Source organism: Rhinatrema bivittatum, chromosome 10, assembly GCF_901001135.1.
Source record: "Rhinatrema bivittatum chromosome 10, aRhiBiv1.1, whole genome shotgun sequence".
Classification (NCBI taxonomy): domain Eukaryota; kingdom Metazoa; phylum Chordata; class Amphibia; order Gymnophiona; family Rhinatrematidae; genus Rhinatrema; species Rhinatrema bivittatum.
Window position 1 is genome coordinate 60000539 of NC_042624.1, and position 23553 is coordinate 60024091.

Genomic DNA, 23553 nt, shown 5'->3' on the forward strand with positions numbered 1-23553 from the left:
GCTGGGCATTGAAGTGTCACCGGAGAATTCTGCTACACCCTCTTTAGCAGCTAATGTGGACCTGGTCCTGGCGGGACTTAGGGCTCCTCCACGTACGTTCCCGTTTCACCCTATGCACAAGCAGCTGCTCCTCCAGGAATGGGAGTCTCCCGAGGCGGGACTCCACGTGGGTAGGGCGATGGACAAGCTCTATCCCCTCCCTGATCAATGCCTAGAGATGCTTAACGTTCCCAAGGTGGACGCTTCCGTCTCCGCGGTCACCAAACACACCACCATCCCAGTGGTGGGGGCGACAGCACTGAAAGATAATCAAGACCGCAAACTCTAGCTTTATCTTAAACGCATCTTTGAAGTCCTGGCATTAGAGGTCTGGGTGACAATCTGCGGCAGTCTCATGCAGCGGGCAAGCCTTAGGTGGGTTCAATAATTGCTCAGCACCCAGGACTTCCCGTCCGCAGAGGCGGAGCAGGCAGAACGGCTGGAGGCAGCAGTGGCATATGGGGCAGATGCCCTATACAGTTTGCTCAAAGTGCAGGCCAGGGCCATGGTTTCAGCGGTGTCAGCCAGGCGTCTCCTCTGGTTGTGCAATTGGTCTGCGGATTCCTCCTCTAAGTCGCAGTTGGTCACTCTTCCCTTCAAGGGCAGTTGCTTTTGGTGAGGACCTTGAACAGCTTATCAAATCCTTAGGAGAGAACAAGGTTCATAAGCTTCCGGAGGACCGCCTGAAACAGTCTAAGTCCTTTTTTTCCTTCACATTCTCGTTTTAGAGGTCTGCGTCGGTTTAATAGAGCGCGGGTATAGTTTCCTAGAGGTGCCTCCCCCAGATCCCAGTCCTGGTCTCATTCCTTTCGTAGCCGACATCCCTTCCGGGAGGAAAACCCACAGCACTCGCCGCAAAGCCCTCTTCCCAAAGAAATACGGCCGACCCATTCCTCCGTTCCCAACTTAGGTGGACGTCTGTCCCTGTTTCTCGAGGAATGGGTCAAAATCACGTTGGACCAGTGGGTCCTCGAGGTGATAGAAAAAGGTTACGCTTTAGATTTTGCTCTATTTTGCTCGATGTTATCTACTTGGATTTCAGCAAAGCTTTTGATACGGTCCCGCACAGGAGACTGGTGAATAAAAATGAGAAGCTTAGGAGTGAGTGCCAAGGTGGTGGCCTGGATTGCAAACTGGTTGACTGACAGAAGACAATGTGTGATGATAAATGGAACTCTCTCTGAAGAGAGAGCGGTTTTAAGCGGTGTACCGCAAGGATCGGTGTTGGGACCGGTCCTGTTCAATATTTTTGTGAGCAACATTGCGGACGGGATAGAAGGGAAGATGTGTCTTTTTGCAGACGACACCAAGATCTGCAAAAGAGTGGACACGCCGGAAGGAGTGGAGAGAATGAGACAGGATTTAAGGAAACTGGAAGAGTGGTCGAAGATATGTCAGCTGAGATTCAATGCCAAGAAGTGCAGAGTCATGCATATGGGGAGTGGAAATCCGAATGAACTGTATTCGATTTGGGGGGGGGGGGGGGGGAAGGCTGATGTGCACAGAGCAGGAGAGAGACCTTGGGGTGATAGTGTCTAATGATCTGAAGTCGGCGAAACAATGTGACAAGGCGATAGCTAAAGCCAGAATAATGCTGGGCTGCTTAGAGAGAGGAATATCAAGTAAGAAAAGGGAAGTAATTATCCCCTTGTACAGGTCCTTGGGTGAGGCCTCACCTGGAGTACTGTGTTCAGTCCTGGAGACCGTATCTCCAAAGAGACAGAGACAAGATGGAGGCGGTCCAGAGAAGGGCGACCAGAAAGGTGGATGGTCTTCATCGAATGACTTATGAGGAGAAATTGAAGAATCTAAATATGTACACCCTGGAGAAGGAGGAGCAGAGGTGATATGATACAGACTTTCAGATACTTGAAAGGTTTTAATGATCCAAAGACAACGACAAACCTTTTCCGTCAGAAAAAAATCAGCAGAACCAGGAGTCACGATTTGAAGCTCCAGGGAGGAAGACTCAGAACCAATGTCAGGAAGTATTTCTTCACGGAGAGGGTGGTGGATGCCTGGAATGCCCTTCCGGAGGAAGTGGTGAAGACCAGAACTGTGAAGGACTTCAAAGGGGCGTGGGATAAACACTGTGGATCCATAAAGTCTAGAGGACGTGAATGAAGAGTGGGTGGCTAGCGGGAATGACGGCTACTGCCTGGAGATAATACCCTTATTCAATAAACATACACACGGTTAATGCGACTCCAACATTGCTCTAAGCTTCAACGGCAAGAGGAAATGTGGAAAAAAGGATTTGCATTCACAAAAAAGCGAGGAGTAGCTTGCTTGTTACGGCGGTTACTACCCCAAAACAAATAAGCCTGATACTTCACTTTCAACAGCATAGCTCTCTGCTTCAATGGCAGGGGGAATAAAGAAAAGTGGATCTATATACAGACAACTACCAACAAGGATTGAATTACATAGTCTGGGTAAACAAATAAGCATGGGTGTAGCTTGCTTATTGCAGCAGTTACTACCCCTAACTAAGCTAGATATTTCACTTAGATGCAGTTCCAACACTGCTCTTTACATTAATGGTGGGGGTGGAAGGGGAAATAGAACCAAAAGGTTACTAAGAGCCAAGAGTAACAGATAAGTGTGAAGCTTGCTGGGCAGACTGGATGGGCCATTTAGTCTTCTGCTGTCATTTCTATATTTCTATGATCTCCCAGACCTCCACATAATCCCTCCCTGTGGAAACCGGAAGTGTCCAGCGGTCCGCTTGTCAGGTTGCAAGAGCTTGGAACTATAGTCCCAGTTCCGGTGGAGAAACAAGGAGCTGGCCAGAATTCAATCTACTTCATCGTGCCCAAAAAGGACAGTTCCTTCTGGCCAATCTTGGACCTCGAGAGTCAACCAGGCCCTCAAGGTTTCCCATTTTTGAATGGAGACCCTGAGGGTGGTGATATTCGCCTGGGTGAACCGCCACTATCTGGCCTCACTCGACTTAACGGAGGCTTACCTGCACATACCGATACACCACGACCATCAGAAGTATCTCCAGTTCAACATTCTGGGTCAGCACTTCCAGTTTTGGGCTCTTCTGTTCGTGCTCGCCTCTGCACCACGCACTTTTACCAAGGTCATGATGGTGGTAGTGGCGGCCGCTCTCCGCCGGGAGGGTGTTCTGGTTCATCCTTACCTGGACGATTGGCTCATTCGAGCCAAATCTGAGGCTCTCTGCAGGTCAGCGGTCGACAGTCTTTGCTTTCCTTGCCTCCCTCAGGTGGATAGTCACTTTTCCAAGAGCAATCTCCAGTCCTCCCAGGTTCTGGAATTTCTGACACCTGGGTCGACAAGGTGTTCCTGCTGGATGCTCGGGCAATCAAACTTATAGATCAAGTGTGCAATTTTCTCTCACTCTTGCTACCCTCGGCCTGGGATTACCTTCAGGTCCTGAGGTCCATGGCTTCCACTATCAATCTGGTTCCTTGGGCTTTTGCGCATATGCGTCCATTACAGAAAGCTTTGCTGTCCTGCTGGAAGCCAGTGTCAGAACAGTTTCGGGCGCTCCTCCCGCTCTCTGACTCCATCATCGCCGACATGCAATGGTGACTTTCGCGCACCTCCTGAAGGGGGATGCCTCTACAGACGCCTCAGTGGATCATTGTCACGTCAGACGCCAGCCTCTCAGGCTGGGGAGCAGTGTGTCAAACTCAATCTACGCAGGGATACTGGTCCCCAGTCCAATCCTGCTGGCACATCAATCGCCTGGAGGTCCGAGCGGTCCGTTTGGCCCTCAAGGTCTTCCTTCCTCTGATCCGTCGTAAGGCGGTGTGGGTTCTCTCAGACAGTGCCACCACAGTAGCCTACATAAACTGACAGGGGGGCACCAGAAGTCGCCTGGTGGCTCTGGAAGCCAGTAAGCTGTTCGCCTGGGCGGAGCATCACCTGGATCGCTTGGCAGCGCCCCACATTGCGGGGAAGGAGAATGTTCAAGCAGACTTCCTCAGTTGTCAGCATCTAGACCCCGGAGAGTGGGAGCTGTCCGGAGCGATGGCCCTGATTGTCCGCAGGTGGGGTCCCCCCACTTAGACTTGATGGCCACTCTGAACAACACACAAACTCCCAGGTTCTTCATCTGCAGACATGAGCACTACTGGGAAGGAGTGGATGCCCTGGTTCTTCCCTGGCCTCACAATGTTCTCCTGTACATGTTTCCCCCATGGCCCCTGGTGGGAAAAGTTCTCAGAAGAATAGAACTTCATCGGGGACCCTTCATTCTTGTGCCACCCGAGTAGCCCCGCAAACTGTTGTATGTGGATCTAGTGAACCTCACGACAGACTGTCCTCTTCGCCTCTGCCATCTTCCACACCTGCTCCGACAGGGTCCAGTATTTTTCGATCAAGTGGATTGCTTTTGTCTAGCGGCCTGGCTTTTGAACGGCGGCGACTAAGAAGGAAGGGATATAAAGAAGTTATATCCACTCTGTTGCGGGCCCGTAAGCCTTCTACCTCTCTCGCTTACGTCCGGGTTTGGAGAGCTTTTGAGAGTGTCTGTGCTGCCCGGAGTGCTGGCATGCAAGGCTTCAGTTTCCCAGGTCCTCTCATTTCTCCAGAATGGCTTTTCTAAGGGTTTATCTTTCAACTCCTTACGAGTACAGGTTTCTGCTCTCGGGTCCCTCTTAGGTAGTATCGATGGTTACGCGGTGGTGGCTCATCTGGATGTCGTCTGATTCCTCAAGGGGCCAAGCATTTGAATCTGCCTATCCGGGCTGCTTGTCCCTCATGGAGCCTTAACTTGGTGCTTCGGGTTCTCTGCAAGGCGCCCTTCGAACCCCTTCGGCGGGCGACGCTTAAAGATCTGACTCTTAAGACCGTTTTCCTCATCTCTATTTGTTCTGCCAGGAAGGTTTCGGAGTTCCAAGCTTTGTCTTGTAGGGAGCCCTTTCTCCGATTTTCTGATTCCACGGTCTCCCTTAAGACAGTACCATCATTCTTGCCAAAGGTTGTGTCTTCCTTTCACGTCAGTCAGTTGGTGGAGCTACCTGCTTTTTCTCCTGAGGACATTGTGAACACACCTTGTGGTGACCTGCGGCGCCTTGATGTGAAAAGAGTACTACTACGATATTTACAGGTTACAAATGAGTTTCGAGTCTCTGATCATCTTTGTCTTATGAAGTGATCCAAAGAGAGGAAACAAGGCTACGATTGCTCACTGGCTAAAGGAGGCGATTGCATCGGTGTATATCTGTCGGGGCCGGAGGGTTTAAAGGCCCACTCTATGTTCACAAGCTACTTTTTGGGTGGAGAGTCAGTCGGTCTCTCCGCAGGAAATTTGCAGAGCGGCTACTTGGAAGTCTCTGCATACCTTTGCTCGTCGTTATTGCCTCGATGTGCAGGCACCAGTTTTTGGCTCCTTCGGACGGCAGGTACTTCGAGCGGGACTGTCTCTGTTCCACCCTGTTTAGGGAAGCTTTGGTACATCCCACTGTCTGGACTGATCCAGGTACGTACAGGGAAAGGAAAATTGGTTCTTACCTGCTAATTTTTGTTCCTGTAGTGCCACGGATCAGTCCAGACTCCCACCCGGATACTGTTACGTCCGCTCGAAGTTCTTCCTCTTGTTTCTTCACAGCAATTGGAGGATCTATCTGCTTCCTATCAGACCTTTAAGGCACCGGAGGCATCTACTAGATAAATATGAATATATATGTCAGAGCGGTTGTTTAGAGTTTTGAATTGTTCAATTTCAGTTACTTGTTGCTTGCTTGATTTTATGCTGGTTATCTTTCTATTTATCTGCTTTGATAACGTTTATACTGAAGGGTGTTGCAGGGTAGGCTCTGTCGTGATATAGGATACCCTTTCAGTTTTTCTCTGTCTTCATCTGCTGGACAGGAGGCTCAACCCACTGTCTGGGCTGATCCGTGGTACTACAGGAATGAAAATTAGCAGGTAGGAACCAATTTTCCTTTAACACGCATTGTAGAGAGAGGTTTAGGGCAGTTCATTAGCTCCACAAACAAGCACTTAGTCTTCCTTCAAATTGACTTTTTTTCATTCATTCATACAGGTTGTATCCCGGTATCCTGAGGGGTTGCCTGTTCCCAAATTGCCTGCAGAATTCAAGGTTAGTTTTACTTTGACTATGAAACATTGAATTAAAAAAATGCTTCAACTTGATACATTTTCTTAAATCTTCAGGGCTTTCTCTTCTACCACCTTCCCCAAGACCCTCTCTAAAGACTTTCCATTCTCTCCATCCAGTTATAGTACAGTGATGACAATTTACAACCCTTCTAGGACTTTGCGTTCCTCACAGGTGGGCATTTTTGCATGTACCATCTGTGAAATTGACCAAGCTCTCTGTGACCAGGTATTATGCATTTTCAGTCGTTGCGAATGCACTTCCTGAGCAGCTCAGAGCAACCAAATGCCCAAACAAATTTAAAGCACTCTTAAAAACTTTATTTCAGTAAACCTTTGGCTGATTTTACATTTTTATCATTTTAATCAGTTATTTGTATTATCTTAAGTAGGATGACTGTTTGTCATAGCATTTTATTGTGTGTGTGTGTTATTGTAAGCCACTGCGGGCTCTGGTATAGGTGGCTAATAAATGCAAATATAAAAGCAGTGTGAAAATGAGGCAATTGGATATTTAGTTTTACCCTCTGGCTTAGTCTATTTCTCTTATGCTATGAGCCAGAAAAAATTGCAAGCGCCATATTCAGTATGCAGTTAAGACAGAACATTTTTTTTTTCAAATGTAGCTTTTATTTAGAGCCACAAATTTCATCTGTGGTAAGATGGTGTTTTTATCAACTGCATCAACTAGGCCCACTATTGAACCAAGCTTATTTCACCTGTGTAGTACATACTACCGGTACAATAACTGCTAGACTAGGGGACGGCAGCTCTGCTCCTGGAGTGCTACAAATAAGTCTGATTTTTCAGGACAGCCACAGTGAATTTGCATGAGATGTATTTGCATACAGTGGAAGCAGTGCATGTAAATCTACCTCATGTATATTCATTATGGGTATCCTGAAAAGCTGACCTTGTTGTGGCACTTCAGAACCAATGTTGCCTACCCCTGTGCTAGACTGATGTGCTGTATTTGACATTGTCCTAAAAGTCGATTTTAAGCATTTAAAAGGTACAAAAATGTGGTCGACTAGTTTTAGGCAGCATATGTCATCGATGTTAGTAGAGCTAGTAGTCTGAGTCAAATTTTAAAGCTCTCTAGCTTTTAAAACACTGTATGAAATAGGACCAGGTTACTTGCAAAATTCTGGACATATCCTGCATGTGCATGGGGAGAGGTTGCTGAATATTCCACCTTCTCACCTCTAAGCTAAGATTTCCTGTATAGTTCCCTGGCTGTAGAATGTTAACTCATGAAATTCAGTCGTGATTTACATTTTTGCTGTATTTTAAAGATGTATTTCTTTAACTCCTAATAGGTTTTAGCATGGGAGATAGTAATTGTACTTGGAAATTTCCTCCCTTGCACTTTTTGTTTTTCAAAACTAGACTTGGTTTGTCTGTCTGAAATTGGGTTGGGATTAAGCTTTTTGTCGTGTGTTATATTGATATTTTTATATATACATTGCCTTGATCTGATTACATACTATGTTTATAGGTTGTATTGTGTGTTGTATGTTTGTGGGGTTGGCTGTTTATGTATGGGATAAAAATTATGCAAACTTTTATTTTGGTATTGTATTTGTTAATTGTAACCCATTTTAGGTGCTTTTAGAAAAGACAGTCTAGAAATCCCATTAAATATAGAACCAACAAAAGTACATGACAGGTTTTAAAAAATATGCATCTTATTTACCTGCATTATTTGCCTTGTTTCTCCTTTCATAGAGAATGTGGGGGGGGGGGGGGGGGGGCCGCTTCTTGCTAGAATTAGCACCAACTGTTTGTCTGTTCTCCTTGTGAACTTGATATGTTCCCACTTGCAGAATATGTTAATAGGCATGGAAGGGCAGCTGCAAGAGCTCTAACATTTTAATTTTGTCCTTCACACTAGATCCCAGTTTCCCTGCTTTACCATTGACTTAGGTGGTTACTGTCTTGGATGTGCTCTTGTTCTTGTACTGGGATGCTAGTTTGATCTGTAATTACACTTACAATTCACATCATTATGGTTGTCTTTAATGCAGAACAATAGCACCATAACCATGCGATCATTTAAAATTTACTTTCACAAGTTCCAGTATTTAATACTAAGGTTTATTGCATAATGTAGTTGTGTTGGAGAGGTGTTATATCACTGATAATGTGTATTTTGTCCCAAGTGTAAGCTGCTGGAAAGAATTTTATACATTTTTTAAAGTGCATATCTGTATGTTTATGATTCTAATTATGCAGCAAGAGTAAGAATGAAAAGTCAAATATTTGAAGAAGACTAGTTAAGTTGGTTGACTTTAAGGTGAGATATGTGACTGTTCATTAACATTTGTTTTTGTAACTCTCTCGGCATTAGGCAGTCTTTGAAGAGGACCTCCCACTGAAACAGTTGGGCTTTGCGACGCTTATGGAGTTGGTAGGGTCCCTCGGTGACATTCTCCACCTTGAGTTTAAAGAAAGTGATCGGAACTGGCTGGTTTTTAATGCTGAGAAGAAGCACAGAGCTGATGGTAAAAGTGGGCTAATTCAAGATTTATTGAACAGAAAATCTAAGAATCTCTGGAAAGATCTATCAACTTGTTTCTGTTATGGTGCAAATTTTAACCTTTTGGCGCTTAAGTCTTTTCTTTGGTCAACATCTCAGCCAGTTGTAGATATTAGCATGAGCTTTTGGCAGTGAGAGAGTCTAAATCAGTGCCAGAAAACACGAGGAGAATCATTGCCACAGGGTTTGACACGTGCATTGATATTTACAAATGATTGGTGGAGTTGTATTGAAAATTTCTTTTAAATATAGACGAGAAACAAGTTCATAGTCTATAAACTGTCAATATAGCAAACATAACACAACAGAAGTTCTTACAAATTGATTTTAAAAAAGTAGCAGGGGAGTTCTTTATTTTTTGGAAACTTGTTTTCTCAGAGGACATGCAGGATGTAGTAGTCCTCACAGGTGGAGTGATAATATCCAGTGGAAGATTACTACAAAACTAGAAGCTTTTGGTTTGCTCTATGGAGCATGTGCCTTTGTCCCACAGGGCCCCTTCACTTGTAATTTTTCCACAGGGCCTAACAGTTGAAGGGTTTTTTTTCTTGCTGGGAGAAATATTTCTTGTTGTATATTTCCATTATGCAGCCTCTTGGTTCGCCTTCTTTCATCCACAGGTTTACTAGGTAGGTTTTCCTCGATCAAGTTAGTATTCTTTAATTTTCATCATCTACAATGTGAATCAGTATCTGTGCATTGAGTAATTAATCAGGGTTTTTTGTAAAATAGTCATTTCGTTGCACCTCATTCTTATTTTTGGCCACTGCCTGACAAAGAGGGCCAGTGGTTTCAGTAAGTGCCCTTGGTGCAGACACATTTTCTGACATGAATCCCCATGATAGATGTGTTCTCTGCCTGAGGAATGTGTACACGCAGAAAGATGACTCCTATAGGATTTTGTTCCTGCCGGGAACTCATGGAGAAACTTCTTTTTGGAAAATGTCTGGCTCATTGTCTTTGGAGATAATCCATTGCAGGGCCCAGGATCTGGTGGTACATCAACATTGAGGAAGTATAAGAAAATTATTCCTTACCTGCTAATTTTTGTTCCTGTAGTACCATGGATCAGTCCAGACAGTGGGATATGTCCTCCTTCCAGCAGATGGAGTCAGAGAGAAACTTGAAAGGAGCCCCTATATAAGCAGGTGCACCCTCTGTATCCCTTCAGTATTCAGAATATCAAAGCATAGAGAAACCATTGGATGGATCAAGTAAACCAGAACTGTGCCACTAGAACAGTGGTAGAAAAAAAACAAGTAAACTGTGCGAACAATAAAAAGAACTTGCAAAGAGAACCATGTAACATTAAGTGTCAGGAATAGATGCGCACACAGCTAAGAGACAATCCCAACCCCCGTAATCTTAGGGAGGGCGTCTGGACTGATCCATGGTACTACAGGAACAAAAATTAGCAGGTAAGGAATAATTTTCTTTTCCCTGTATGTACCCGGATCAGTCCAGACAGTGGGATGCACCAAAGCTTCCCTATGTAGGGTGGGGCCCTGCTTGAATGACTTGGTCGCCAAAAGAGCCAAACCCCGGTGATTGAAGATTCAATCGGTAGTGCCGCACAAAAATATGTAGCAATTTCCAGGTAGCAGCATGGCAGATTTCCTGTGGTGATACCGCCTGTGTCTCTGCCCAGATAGCGGCTTGAGCTTGAAGCGAATGAGCCTTAATCCCCGCTGGAGGTGGCCTGCTCACACATATGCGGAGATAATCGCGTCCTTTAACCACCTAGCCCGGGAGGGCTTCTTGTGCAGGTCTGCGACATCGAAAGGAATCTGACCAGGACTGGGTCAGAGTTGAAGGCTGCTCCTGAGAGGCTGGCCGAGACTGGCGAAAATGTCGTTGACCCCTGAAGCGACTTCTGGAAGAGGTGAATGACCTGAAATTCCGTGGTCGATCCTCAGGCAACTTATGCACCTTATTCTCCCTGAGGGACTTAATGATCTGCTCCAGGTCTTCTCCAAAGAGCAACTTCCCTTTAAAAGGTAGAGATCCTAGCTGCTGCTTGGACGAAGAATCCACTGACCAATTGCAAAGCCAAAAGAGGATTCGAGCAGAGACCATTGATCTGGCCAAAACTCTGAGGAGGTCATATAGCGCATCTGCCCCATAAGCTATGACAGACTCCAAACGCTCCACCTGCTGCGCCTCCTCCGGAGGCAGCTCTAGCGCACTGAATAGTTGTTGAAACCAGCGTAGTCCCTCACGCTGCATGAGAGAACTGCAGACAGTGGCCCCGACCCCCAGGGCAGACACCTCAGAAATCTGCTTGAGGTAGACCTCGAGCTTCCGGTCTTGGAGATCCCCGAGAGCAGCTCCACCTGTGACCGGGATAGTCGTCCGTTTAGTGACCACCGTCACCGAGTCTACTTTGGGTACCTTGAGGAGCTCGAGGTACTTGTCAGGGAGGGGATAGAGTTTGTCCATAGCTCTACCCACTCTGAGAGTGAAATCAGGGGTGTCCCATTCCCTGGTCAACTGGAGAAGCATCTCATGGAAAGGAAAAGTCCTTGCTGGTGGGCGTAGCCCTGCCAGTACGGGATCCCCTTTCTTAGGCGCAGTACTGGTTCCAGGAGTATCCTCCGGAGCATCAGTATCTAATTCCCTAAGGACATGGGGAATTAGAGAATCCAATTCTTCCCTTTGGAAAAGGCGCAGGACCCTAGGATCATCTCCATCGACCCTTATGGGCGCCCCCTGATCATCCAAATTAGGATCAGGTAAGGTAGGCAGCAGAGGGTCCTGAAACACAGGAGCCGGAGCACTGGGCTGTGGGGCCAGAAGGACCCTGGAGGACCCTGGGGCAGTCCCATACCCCGTGTTATTGCCAGGCAGCTCTAATCTAATCTGCTTGGGAGATGGTGGTCCAGGAACTGGCTCTTGCTCCTGCCCCAGCCAGGCTAGATAAGCGTTGTGGAGGAGAAGAACAAAATCCGTTGAAAACGGTCCGGGAGGGGGCCCGTGGGCAGGGGGTCGGGAGGAGGCCCCCAAGGCTGCAGAGAGATCCGGAGGGTCAACGGGGGTGAGAAGAGGCAGAGACTGTGAAAATCCGGGCTCTGAATCCCCCGCAGGCTGCGCTGGAGCAGCTGGTTCAGAAAACAAAATGGCCACCGTTCCCGTGCTCGACGGGAACGGGACTGCAACCCCCGGAGGCCGGCACGACTGCAAACGCGCTGCCGATCGAGTAGCTGGGCTCAAGGGACCCTCCCCACCAGGGAGGCACCTGGAGCAAAGGCCTTCTCTGGAGAGCCTCGACCCAGGCTCTCCGCAGGCACCACATCACGAGAATCGCGGCATGTGGGGAGGGAGCAGGCTATCTGGCTAAACAGAAACACCCCCGAAGGCAGCCAAGAGCGGGAATAAACCTCCGCTCAAATACCAATGACTTGAAAGAACTCCCTCTGAAATCTCCTCCTGTTTGACCTTTTTTTTTTTTTTTTTTTTGAGCAGAGGAATGTCACCTCTGCTAGCGCTGCCCCGAGGCAAACGGCTTCTCAGGGCAGCATGTCGTTGGAAGAAGGGGGGAGAGGTTGGACCACCAACTATCACCTCAGAAAGTGACCGAAAAACATTCGACCTGAGAATAAAAACATACAGAACTTACCCTGAAGAGCAAAAAACAAGACCAAAATAGGGAAACAGTTCTGCCTGCAAGTCTGCTAGTGTCACGGCACTGCGGGCACTGACTAACTAACTTCTTTCAGTCTGAAATATTTATTTTATTTTTTTAATTAAACTTGATCCAACCAACAAAAACAAGAAATCTAGTGTTCTAAAACCAGAAATAAGAAAGGATAGGACCGCAGGTTCTAAACCTCGCATCTGCTGGAGTCAGAGGAATACTGAAGGGACGCAGAGGGTGCACCTGCTTATATAGGGGCTCCTTTCAAGTTTCTCTCTGACTCCATCTGCTGGAAGGAGGACATAACCGGGTACGTACAGGGAACATTCTTCAGGAACACTGAGTATCCATAGAGGCTAGGGAAATGGACCATCATCTAACCCCCCCCCCCCCCCCCAAAATCTGATGAAAATGGAGGATTCCACTTCGATACAAGCATCCGTCTCCGTTGGTGCGTGATGCTGGGAGCAGAGAGATTGTGGCTGCGGACACAAATCCCCCAAAACATTCCTGTAGGGAGAGAAGTTCACCTTCACATCTATCTGGGGAATTGCAACGGCCTCCAAGGGCCTGGATGCCGACCAATTTTCAAAGGAAAACTTGTGGAGTTTCCCTTTCAAAACTTCAGTGGCACGCTGGTGCTGCAGCATACTTCTGAAGGTTCAAAATGAAATCCCTGCATGTATTTAAGGGAGCTTGCCCTTTGTGCTGCTCCCCCCTCCTTAAGAGTGAGAGCACTTTTCAAGGGGGCTTTTCCATTGCTAAACATCCATTTACCCTTGGGGCAATATTCAAACACCCCCTTCCCCACCCCAAATGCCTCAAGGGAAGAATATGCCTATTTTAGGTCATTTCACTACTTGTGCTGATTCCTGTGTATTAAATTTTAGGTCAGAGGAAGCAGGAGGAATCTGTACAGTGTAAGGATTCACTGCCTGCAGAGACGCTCTTCTCTCACTTCCAGTTATCCAGCTGGGATTATCCCCCTCAAAACCTTGAGGAAACTGAACCAAAAGAACAAGGTCTAGCCGGTTGTGAAATACAAGTGATCACGAAGGAGCATCAGTGGGTGAGCTGCTTCTGCATTTATGTGCTGGTGCAGACGAGTTTTTGCTTCATAGAAGATTTGATAAATGTGCACCTCGCGTGGGAGTAGTAGAAGGGTGATAGACTAGTTTCATCCTCTAAATGTTGGCATCTTTCTGCTCTTCCCTTTATATATAACTCAGGTTATATAATAGTCTCCTGCAATCTTAGATCAGTTTAGTTTAGAGCCAGTGGCATCCCCACTAAGAACATTCCCCTCCCCCAGTGGAGGGAACATGCATGGTCCTGCACAGGGGTGTGACCAGCAGGGGCCTGCACAGGCCAAAGTAGTGGACCAAGAGCAGCAGCAGCACAGGTAGGGCGAGAGAGAGACACTAGTGGAGGTAGAAGGGAGGGAGGATTTGACAACAGATGCATGTTCAACTGCAAATCTTTTGCAGGTTTCAGCTAGTAAAAAGAAAAAATAGTATTGGGCAGGTGAGAACTAGTTCTTTTTTTAAATTGGAAACAAATAGTCTTGGACTCATCAAGTCTGGTGGCACCACTAGAAACAAAACACATTTTGGATTAAATTGGTGGGGAGAAGGGGCCCAACCAGTTTGCATGGATGGGAAGGGAGAGTAACAGACACAGTTTACTCATTGCTGCTCTGGAAATGCTCTTTTTGTATCTAGTAGGGTTCTCCTCATATGGTGCAGTTTTACCTGGGGTGGGATGAGGGCCGTAGGGGAAGATATGAATTCTGCTTTATTAGCACTTTGAAAAACTGTATTTAGTAAGTTAAACTTTTTCTACAATGGTAAGATCTTGATTGATCCAGCTCTTTTTGCTTGAAGAGGAACTCCTGGCATTTAAGAGCTGGTAAGGTGCCTTGAAACACAGCATGCTTCAGTGAAAGAATTTAGGGGAGCGGGAAAGCAGTGACAGGCCTAAAATCTGTGGGCTTAGGTTAGGATTCTATACTTTGATAAACTAGTAGTGCTGGATAGATGAAGTTTTTGTGACTGATCTCAATCATTAACCACAGAATGGGAAAAGCACCATATGTTTAATAAAACTCATACTGAATCCCCATATTTTCTTTTTATAATGTCAGAATACAATTATGAAAATCCTACCTTTTAGTAATGCCTGGATAATAGTAACATGGTGAATGAAGGCAGATAAAGACTAAAATGATCCTTGTAATCTGACCTTTTGAACTTCAATAGCATTCGTGTCTTTACCACCTCTTCTGGAAGGGAATTCCAGGCTTCTACCACCCTTTCTGTTAACCAAAAAAATAAATAAATTCCTGATGATCCTACCTGCTTGGAACATAATGTCATGACCCCTAGTTCTTCCTTTCAATTGGAAAAGGTTTGAATTGTTTGTATTAATACTTTTCAGGTATTTAAATGACTTTCATATCCCTGTTTCTCTCCTCTCCTATAGGGTATACATATTAAGGATGGCGCACATTTTTATTTTGTTGGTGTTTTTGGGTCCAGGGTGGGCCATTTTGTTTTGGCAGCCCCCTGAAATGCAACAAAATGGGAAATATCGCCTTTATTTCCTATTTTGTTGCAAACGAATGCACATCCCTAATACATATTTAAGTTCTCAAATTTCATATGTCTTCCAGTGCAGACACCACATTATTTTAGTTGCCTTTCTTTGTACTGCTTCTATCCTCTTTCCTCTTCAAGATACGGCCTCCAGAACTGAACAAATTAGTCCAGGTGAGACCTCACCAATAATCTGTACAGCGGCATTATCCTCTCCTTGTCTCTGTATGTTCCCCTCTATATGCAGCCCAGCATCACTATGGCCATAGCCATCACAGAGTTTCATTGCTTTGCTACCTTCAGATCAAATACCATATCACTCTGAGTACTCTCTCCTGGTCCATGCACATCTGGCTCTTGCACGTGCTCCTCCCCTACCCCTTACGTACAGCTCTGATGAATTTCTGTACCCCAAATGCATAATGCTGTGCTTCTTTGCATTGAATCTTTACTGCCAAACGTTTGATCACTCCTCTAGCTTTTTTTTTTTTTTTTTTAATTTATAGTTTATTAAATTTCTTCAACATTTATACAAATGCAAAAAAGAAATAAAAAGATATTGATTCACATCAACAAAACATTAATTATCTATTAAACATTTCCTTGGCTGACATTAACCTAATCATTGAGAAATTCAGAACCCTGAGATTCAAGTATTTTGAGTTTTCCAAGTATTCCATTTTTTTTTATCATTAATCAATTCTGTTTTAACATATTTTTGTTGAAATACCTCACTTGTTCTATACGCTTTTCAGTTTTTATTATAATTGTTTTATTCAGGGTTACTGAATTCTCCAGGTTGGAGAAAAACTGCTGTGTGATGTTAATGTTTTGAGAGAGATTCACAATCGCTTTCTCAAGAGACTTTATTGCTGACCACAACGACCCCCATAGTAGTCTCAGGGATTTCAGAAGGAAGAACTATATTCAGCTCCTGCTTGAGATCTCTCCCCCCCCCCCCCCCCCCCCCCCCCCCCCCCCACACGCAGACATGGATTGCTCTCCACTCATTCCTACAACCAATTCTGGTAATGTTAATGTTTCGGGACTATCAGTCCCTAATAAAGAGTCACGATGTCCATGATTCACCTGTATAGGTGGTGAGGGAGTGTTAGGAGCTCTGGGGCTAAGCGATATTGTTTCAGCCTGTAGTGCTGACTCCCACTTCAAATCAGACCCTGCTGCAGCCCTGTTCTCCGGATTTGTACCCAGTGTAGGTGCAAAGAACGTAGATATTCTTGGCTGTGATGTCACCGGATCAGGAGTAGATGTCACATTTTCTCTGATCCTGGCCTTCCTTTTATTGTGGGGCATACCTTGAAAGTTAACCCCCTCCACAGAATATATATAAAATATTTAAGGTAAAGAATATAAACATATCTCTACCACCAACTCTAACAATTTTAGCTCATTAGGGCTATGGAGGATTTCAAATATTAAAAGGAAATCAGTACCTTTATTGAGAAAAATCTTCAAAGTCGTTGCTAATAACTTCAAAGTCCAAAGAAAGTTTCTTCGATTTCAAACAATTTCAGACAAAGCCGCGCGCCCCTTTGGCACGCGCGGCTTAGGCATGCGCCGGTGGCGGCTGTGCGCCACTAAAGGGGCCGATTTGAAGCCCTTCCTGCTCCTCCCCGATGACGTCTGAGGTGCACGACAGGTCCACCAGGGCGGAGAATCCATCCCCGGGAGACCCAGCTGTAGCAAGAAAGAGCAACAAGAGAAAATCAAGAACAAAGTCCTTCGCAGGTAAGAAGAAAACCTCTGAGCCTAGAGGCAGCATGTTCTTGGCATCTCTAGATCTGACAGAAGCTTATCTGCACATAGCCATCAGGCAGGACCACCAAAGGTTTCTGCAGTTTGATTCTCAGGGAACATCTTCAGTTTCAAGCTCTTCCCTTTGGCTTATCAATAGCACTGCGTATGTTCACCAAGGTGATGGTGGCGGCGGCAGTGGTTAAGAAGGCATGCTAATGCATCCATATCTGCATGATTGGCTTATCAGGACAAAGTCAGAGGATCTCTGTCTGTGGTCGTGCAAAAGGTGCTGGACTGATTTACAGTTGCTAGGCTGGATGGTGAATCTTTCAGTGCCAGCTTTTTCGCTCTCAGTTCCTGGAGTATTTAGGGGCGCAGTTTGACACAAGGAAGGGGAGAGTATTCCTTATGGAGGACAGGTTGCAGAAGCTTTAGGGGCAAATTCATTGCTTACTGGAGCTGTCAACATCCAGGGTTTGGGACTATTTGCAGGTCCTGGGATCAACCCTGGAATTGGTCCCTTGGGCATTCACACATATGTGACCTCTTCAGAGGGCTCTTCTCTCCCGATGGAATACTTCATCAGGGGAATTTCAGATCCCCCCCCCCTTCTGCTGGAGGGGGGAAGGCAGAAACAGTCTCTCTTGGTGTCTACTTTGGGCCAATCTGAATGCCAGTCTCTCAGGTTGGGGAGCTGTGTATCAAGATCAGGTGGCCCAAGGCTGGTGGTCAAAGAAAGTGTCTTATCAATCTGTTAAAGATTAGAGCGGTACAATTAGCTTTACGTGCTTTTCTTCCAAGATTACAAGGTTGTTCAGTGAGAGTTCTGATGGATAGTGTGATGAGAGCCACTGTAGTCAATCACCAGGGTGGAACCAGGAGTCTAGCAGTTGTGCAGGAGGCACAAGAATTGGTCCTCTGGGTAGAGCAGCATTTGGAGAGGATAGTGGAGTCTCACATTAATGGGGTGGACATTGTACAGGCGAACTTCCTGAGTTACACGTCATTGGACCCAGGAGAATGGGATCTGTCAGAGGCAGCGATGTCTCTAACTTGCGAAAGGTGGGGATCGTCTCATATGGACCTAATGGCGACCAGAAGAAACACGAAAGTGCCATGGTTCTTCAGCCAAAGAGAGCATGGTGCGGAGGGCATAGACGCTCTAGTCCTGCCATGGCCTCACAACATGCTGCTGTATGACTTTCCTCCATGGCCTCTGGTGGGCAAGGTGATAAGGGAGATAGAATAACATCTCTTGGATGCTTCTCTAATGGCTCCAGAGTGGCCGTGCCATCCTTAGTTCACACTTCATCAACATGGCCATAGATGGACCCATGAGGTTTAGCCATCTAGAGAATCTTCTCCATCAGGGACCCATATTTTTGGAACAGGTAGCTCACAACTATCTAGCAGTCTGGCTTTTGAGAGGAGGCGATTAAAATGGCGGGGTTATCCAGAAGCGGTTATTACCTTACTGCAGGCCAGACAGACTTCTTCGTCTATATCTTATGTGCAGGTCTGGAAGGTCTTCGAGTCCTGGTGGAATGGATCGAGATGTGCAGGCATCGCAAGCTACAGTGGTGAATAGTTTGACATTCCTGCAGGAGGGTTTGGTAAAAGGTTTGGCCTTTTAATTCTCTGAGGGTGTAGGTAGCAGTCCTTGGTTGTCGACATGGTAAAATACAAGGTTATTCACTGTCCACATATCCGGATGTTGTACGTTTTTGTTTGTGGGTGAAGAATTTACGACGGCCCGTGAGGAAGCCTTGTCCATCTTGTAATCTGAATTTGGTGCTTTGTGTGGCTCCTTTTGAACTTCTGAGGAGAGCGGCTTTGAAGGAGTGAACACTTAAGGTGGTTTTTCTGGTGACCAGTTCAGCAAGGAGGATTTCAAAACTACAGGCGTAATCCTGCTGGGATTTTGAGGCAGGCGTGTCGTTACGCACAGCACCTTCCTTTTTGCCAAAGGTAGTCTCCGCATTCATGCTAATCAAATGGTGGAAATTCTGGTCTTTCTGAATCTGGGTTCCTCAGCTCCTCATGCGAGGGAGCTGAGACTTTGATTGTCCGCTGGGCATTATTATGATTTCTGAGGGTCACTAATGATTTTCAGACATTGGATCATCTTTTTGTTCTATGGAATGGTCCAAAGCGTTACGTCCGTCGGTCTCAGATGGCTTCCACCTCTGTGCCTCACCTTTCTTCCTGCTCTCTCCGCTAACCTTGGGAAGATGGCTGCCACCATGTCTTCATGCCACTCTCTCCGGCGTCCCCAGAACGGCAATGGCAAGGCTATCCGCCATGTTTCTCCTGAGGGCCTCCTAGGGTGCGCACGCCACCCACATCTTTATCCACGACATGGGAACCTCGGGGGCGTCCCCCTCGAGTGACGTCATGCCATCAGGGTATTTAGCCTGCCCTTTGCTAACAATTCGAGTTAGCAAGGATTGGATTGCCTTCGGTTTGAGCTACTTTGCTGCTTCCGTGCTGCCACTGGAAGCTCTCTGCTCTTCGGGGTTATTCATCTAATCTGGGTACCCGCTCCTCGGGTATCCCAGATAGGCTTTCTTTCAGGTGCCTATCTGGGATACCAGGTACTCGCTCCTTGAGGTCCTGCTCTCCCTGCCTTGGTGCTTGCAATCCAACTACTTCTGCCTGCTGGTATCTCCATCAATACAGCTACCAACTTAGTGAGTAATCTAACCTTTATCAGTCTGTCTCATCTACAGCTCATCACTGGGAACCTGCTTCCGGAACTCCCTATACTACCGTGTGCTGCTAACATCTACCATTGTGAGACGGGTCTCCTCTGCTGAGGGCCCCTGGACTGCTACTACTGGATCACCTCACTACTGCCACTTCTGGTGGTATCATTCAGCTGTATAATAAAGACAAATCTTCTGTGTTTGCGTGTCTCAAGACTAGCTTAGTACTGCGGTTCCTCACGGGGCTCCCCCCCCCCCCCCGTGGAAGTGGCCATCACCTCAGTACCCAAGAATCCACTTCAACACCTCAAAACCATAACACAAGGAAGGGGGTGTCAAGCTTCCAAAGCTACGATTGTGTGTTGGCTCAAGCAGACAATTGGTCCAGCTTATATTTCTAAGGGCCAGTCTGTGCCTGAAAGTTTGAGGGCTCATTCAATACGTTCGCAGGCAGCCTCTTGGGCTGAGGCCCAGCAGGTGTTGCCACAGGAAATATGCAAGGCAGTGATTTGGAAGTCATTGCACATTTTCGCCAGACACTATCGGTTGGCTAGTGGAGCTTAATGTGGCTGGTTTTGGTGAGTGTTCTGCGAGTGGGACTCTCCAAGTCCCATCCAGTTTAATGGGCTTAGGTAGATCCCAGGAGTCTGGACTGACCTGGGTATGTACAAGGAAAGGAAAACTGGTTCTTATGTGATAATTTTCATTCCTGTAGTTTCACAGATCAGTCCAGACACCCCCGCCTGTAGTATAAGGGGGAGAGTCACCTTCTCATGTTCATAGTTTGTTGGAGTTACTGAAGAGTTGTTAGCAGGTCACTGAGCTGTTAAAACTTAGTTCCATACTGAGGGACTGCAGGTGGCACTCTGTTATATAGCAGTTTCAATAAAACGTTTGTCTCCATCTGCTGGAAGGGGTACAAAACCCAGGAGTCTGGAAAGATCTGTGGTGGTATAGGAACAAAAATGAGCAGGTAAGAACCTTTACCTCATATCCTGCAACCTGCTAGATTATAGATCATTATCCTTTCTTTAAAGAGAGTCTCCATTAACTTTCCACCACCAAGATAAAGCTAACCAATCTGTAGTTTCCAACCTCTTCTCAATCAATTTTGTGAAGCAGAACCACAACTGCCTTTCTGCAGTCTTGCAGCACTACTTCTGTTTTCTATTGAACAAGTCCTATATAGATAGAGACCAAGGGACTGAATTCTGCATTATTGACGATTCTTACTGTTTTGGATTCCTTATTGGCCTTTTTTCCCATCTTTAAAAAGCTAGGGGGCTTCACCCTGTCTCTCGTGCCAGGAGTAGCCTTTGAGAAAGCAGCCTATCACAAGGTATTCTCCATGCTAGGGGTTTCCCCTTGAGGAAGCCATTTTGGTGAAATGAGGGCCGCCTTGGGGTTTTTACATCAGACAAAGGAAACACTATTCATACTCTGTTTTATTGTTTAATGTAACGCCTTACTTGCGAAAGTTTTGTTTTATGGAAACCGACCTGATTCGATTATGTATATCGAGAAGGTCGGTATATAAAAACTCTAAATAAATAAATAAATAAATATTCAACAATTTATAAGCCTGTATTAAATGATTGAAAAAGATCCATGTGAGCAGATGTGTTCATTATGATTGGGAGTTCAGTAGAATGATTTTATAGGTGCAGGCAGTTCAAATTAGTATATATTTTCTAGTTCTATGTATAAATTATGACTTATGATATGTGTCAACAGTAGGGGCACACATGCTTCCATGTAGTGTTTAGTAAATTGTTGTGTTATGTTTTAAGATTGAATGAATGGGCATGGTTATGAATAGATGAGTGAGTGGTTTTTGCACAGTATAATGTGAATACTTATTAAATATACGGATGCAATTCTGTCTTTATAATTCACTTGCAACATAATGTGTTAAAATACATAGGTGGTTGTATATCTAACTAAAGTTAAGTTTTAAATTTAAAGATCCACATCTATTGTATTCAATTTTGTTAATAAAACTTTGGATTTTAGATATGAACATCCAGTTTTTCCAGTAGTATTACACTGAGCACTTCAAATAGTACTATATTGCCCCATTTCTATAGGTATATATAGAGATATCAATTGAGAGATATCAATAATAAACCCATACTAATAAAAAAACAAACAAACAAACAGATGATGATTAGAACATCCAATAATTAAAAAGTCAAAATATTTCCAGACAGGGTGGTGGGGTTGGGTTAGGGTACTAAAATATGTAAATGTGCTGTTTGTTTCTAATGTGTAAGGTGTATCAGAAACAAATGCACCCTGCTGTTTTGCTAATATTGTTAAAGATCTTTGAATTAATAAAACAGATTCGAGAAAAAATATATTTCCAGACACCAATAAATATTTCATACACTAAGACCCAATAATTAAAACTAATAAGGATAAAAAAAAATCTTCTGCTCTCCATACCTGGGAACTTTCGATTTCCAGGTGTCCTGAGATTGTCATGATTTAGCGAGTGGGAGTGTTTCTTGCAAACTTTCTCCTTTCTCACATGTGCGCTCGATCCTACACACCTGCTCGCTCTCAGTCATACATGTGCGCTCTCACTTAACACGTGCTCTCTCACTTGCTTTCCTCCCCCACAGAAACACAAGTGGGAGTAGCAGTCTCCTCCAGCCCCCATGGCTCCAAGAAAGAGGAAGAGTCCTGTCTGCTGCAGGTGCTGACACTGCTTTGCGCTTACTTCTGACTACTAGCTGCTTCTCTTCTTGCTACGGGTCCATGCTGCTTCTCATGCTGTTAGAAACATGACAACAGAAAAAGACCATATGGCCCATCCTGTCTGCCCATCCATCCAATTTAGAATTATAATTCTCATCACTTCCTTAGAGATCCCCTGTATTTGTCCCATGCTTTCTTGAATTCAGATACTGTTTTTGTCTCCACCACTTCCACCACCCTCTCTATAAAGAAATATTTCCTAAGCTTACTCCTGAGTTTATCCCCTTTCCCTGTATGTACCCAGATCACTCCGGACTCCTGGGTTTTGCCTCCCTACCAGTAGATGGAGACAGAGTTTCACTGACATAGTGCATAACCCAGTGTGCCACCTGCAGTCTCTCAGTATTTCTCGATCTTCAGCAGATGGTAGATGGTGTAAAACCTGCGGTCTGGAGTGTGTATAAATTTTAAAAAATTAAAAAAAAAAAAGTGACCAGGAGGCAGTGGAATCATTGTGTCGGTCAGTTGGTGATTTGCTGCTTCAGAACTGGTCACCTGGGGGGGGTTCCTGAGATTCAGATAAATGGGATGGGGTTAGAGGCGCACTGCAATGGCACAAGTCAGACTGCCATTCGAGTGCAGACTCATGGTCTCGACTAAATTCAGATTGCTTGTATTCTGTGTGCATCCTTGGTGGGGAAGACACTTAAGGGGAACCCAGCGCTAGACTGACAGACGAGCCTCGTGGATGATGGGGTCTAGTGCTGAGGCTTTCCTTCTCAGCGTGGGTGTAGTGTTCATTTTCAATTCCTTAGCAGCATCAGTGGGAGAAGCTCCTCTGCTTCTCCTCAACTATCACTGGTAGTTCCCTGTCTTGAAGAGGAGCAGAGAGGCACTTGCATGGAGGAATCGTCTCTGGTTCTGGTAGAGGTTCAAAGCTTGTTTAGTAGAACAGGCAGTGGGGGATGCTGGCTCTCAGCCCCAGTCTCCAGGGATTCTTCAGGCCTTTGGTGATTTTTGGTGGCATACAATCCAGCACCTTCTCTGTAAATAGAGGTTTTGTAAGATATTACTTGAGTCTACCTCCTTTCAACCTCATCACATGATTTTGTTCTAGAGCCTCCTTTCCATTGAAAAGGCTTCACTTCCTGTGTATGGAAACCTTTGAGATATCTGAATCTCTACCATATCTCTCCTGTCTCACCTTTCCTCTAAACATACATGTATAGTTCTTTAGGTCTGTTCTCATATGCTTTAGAACGAAGACCACTGACCATGTTAGTAACCACTGTCTGGACTAAGTCTCTCTTTTTATATCCTTTTCACGGTGCGGTCTCCAGAATTGTACACAGTATTCAAGATGAGGCCTCACCAGGGGCAGTATTGCCCCCCTTTTTCTGCTAACCATTCCTCTCCCTTTGCAGCCAAGCATCTTTCTGGCTTTTACCATCGCTTTATCCACCTGTTTGGCCAACTTAAGATCCTGCT

At 45.6% G+C, this 23553-nt stretch overlaps 1 protein-coding gene across 6 annotated transcripts in view; it reads left to right on the forward strand.

Moving 5' to 3' along the window:
* The window catches only part of TDRD5 (tudor domain containing 5), a 139265-nt gene that overhangs the window by 37484 nt on the left and 78228 nt on the right, over nt 1-23553 (forward strand). For all 6 annotated transcript variants that reach the window (XM_029618463.1, XM_029618461.1, XM_029618466.1 and 3 more), the window contains exons 6-8: nt 6062-6118; nt 8486-8639; nt 13199-13377. In XM_029618463.1, coding sequence (XP_029474323.1) covers nt 6062-6118; nt 8486-8639; nt 13199-13377 — 390 coding nt within the window. The remainder of the gene's footprint in view (nt 1-6061; nt 6119-8485; nt 8640-13198; nt 13378-23553) is intronic.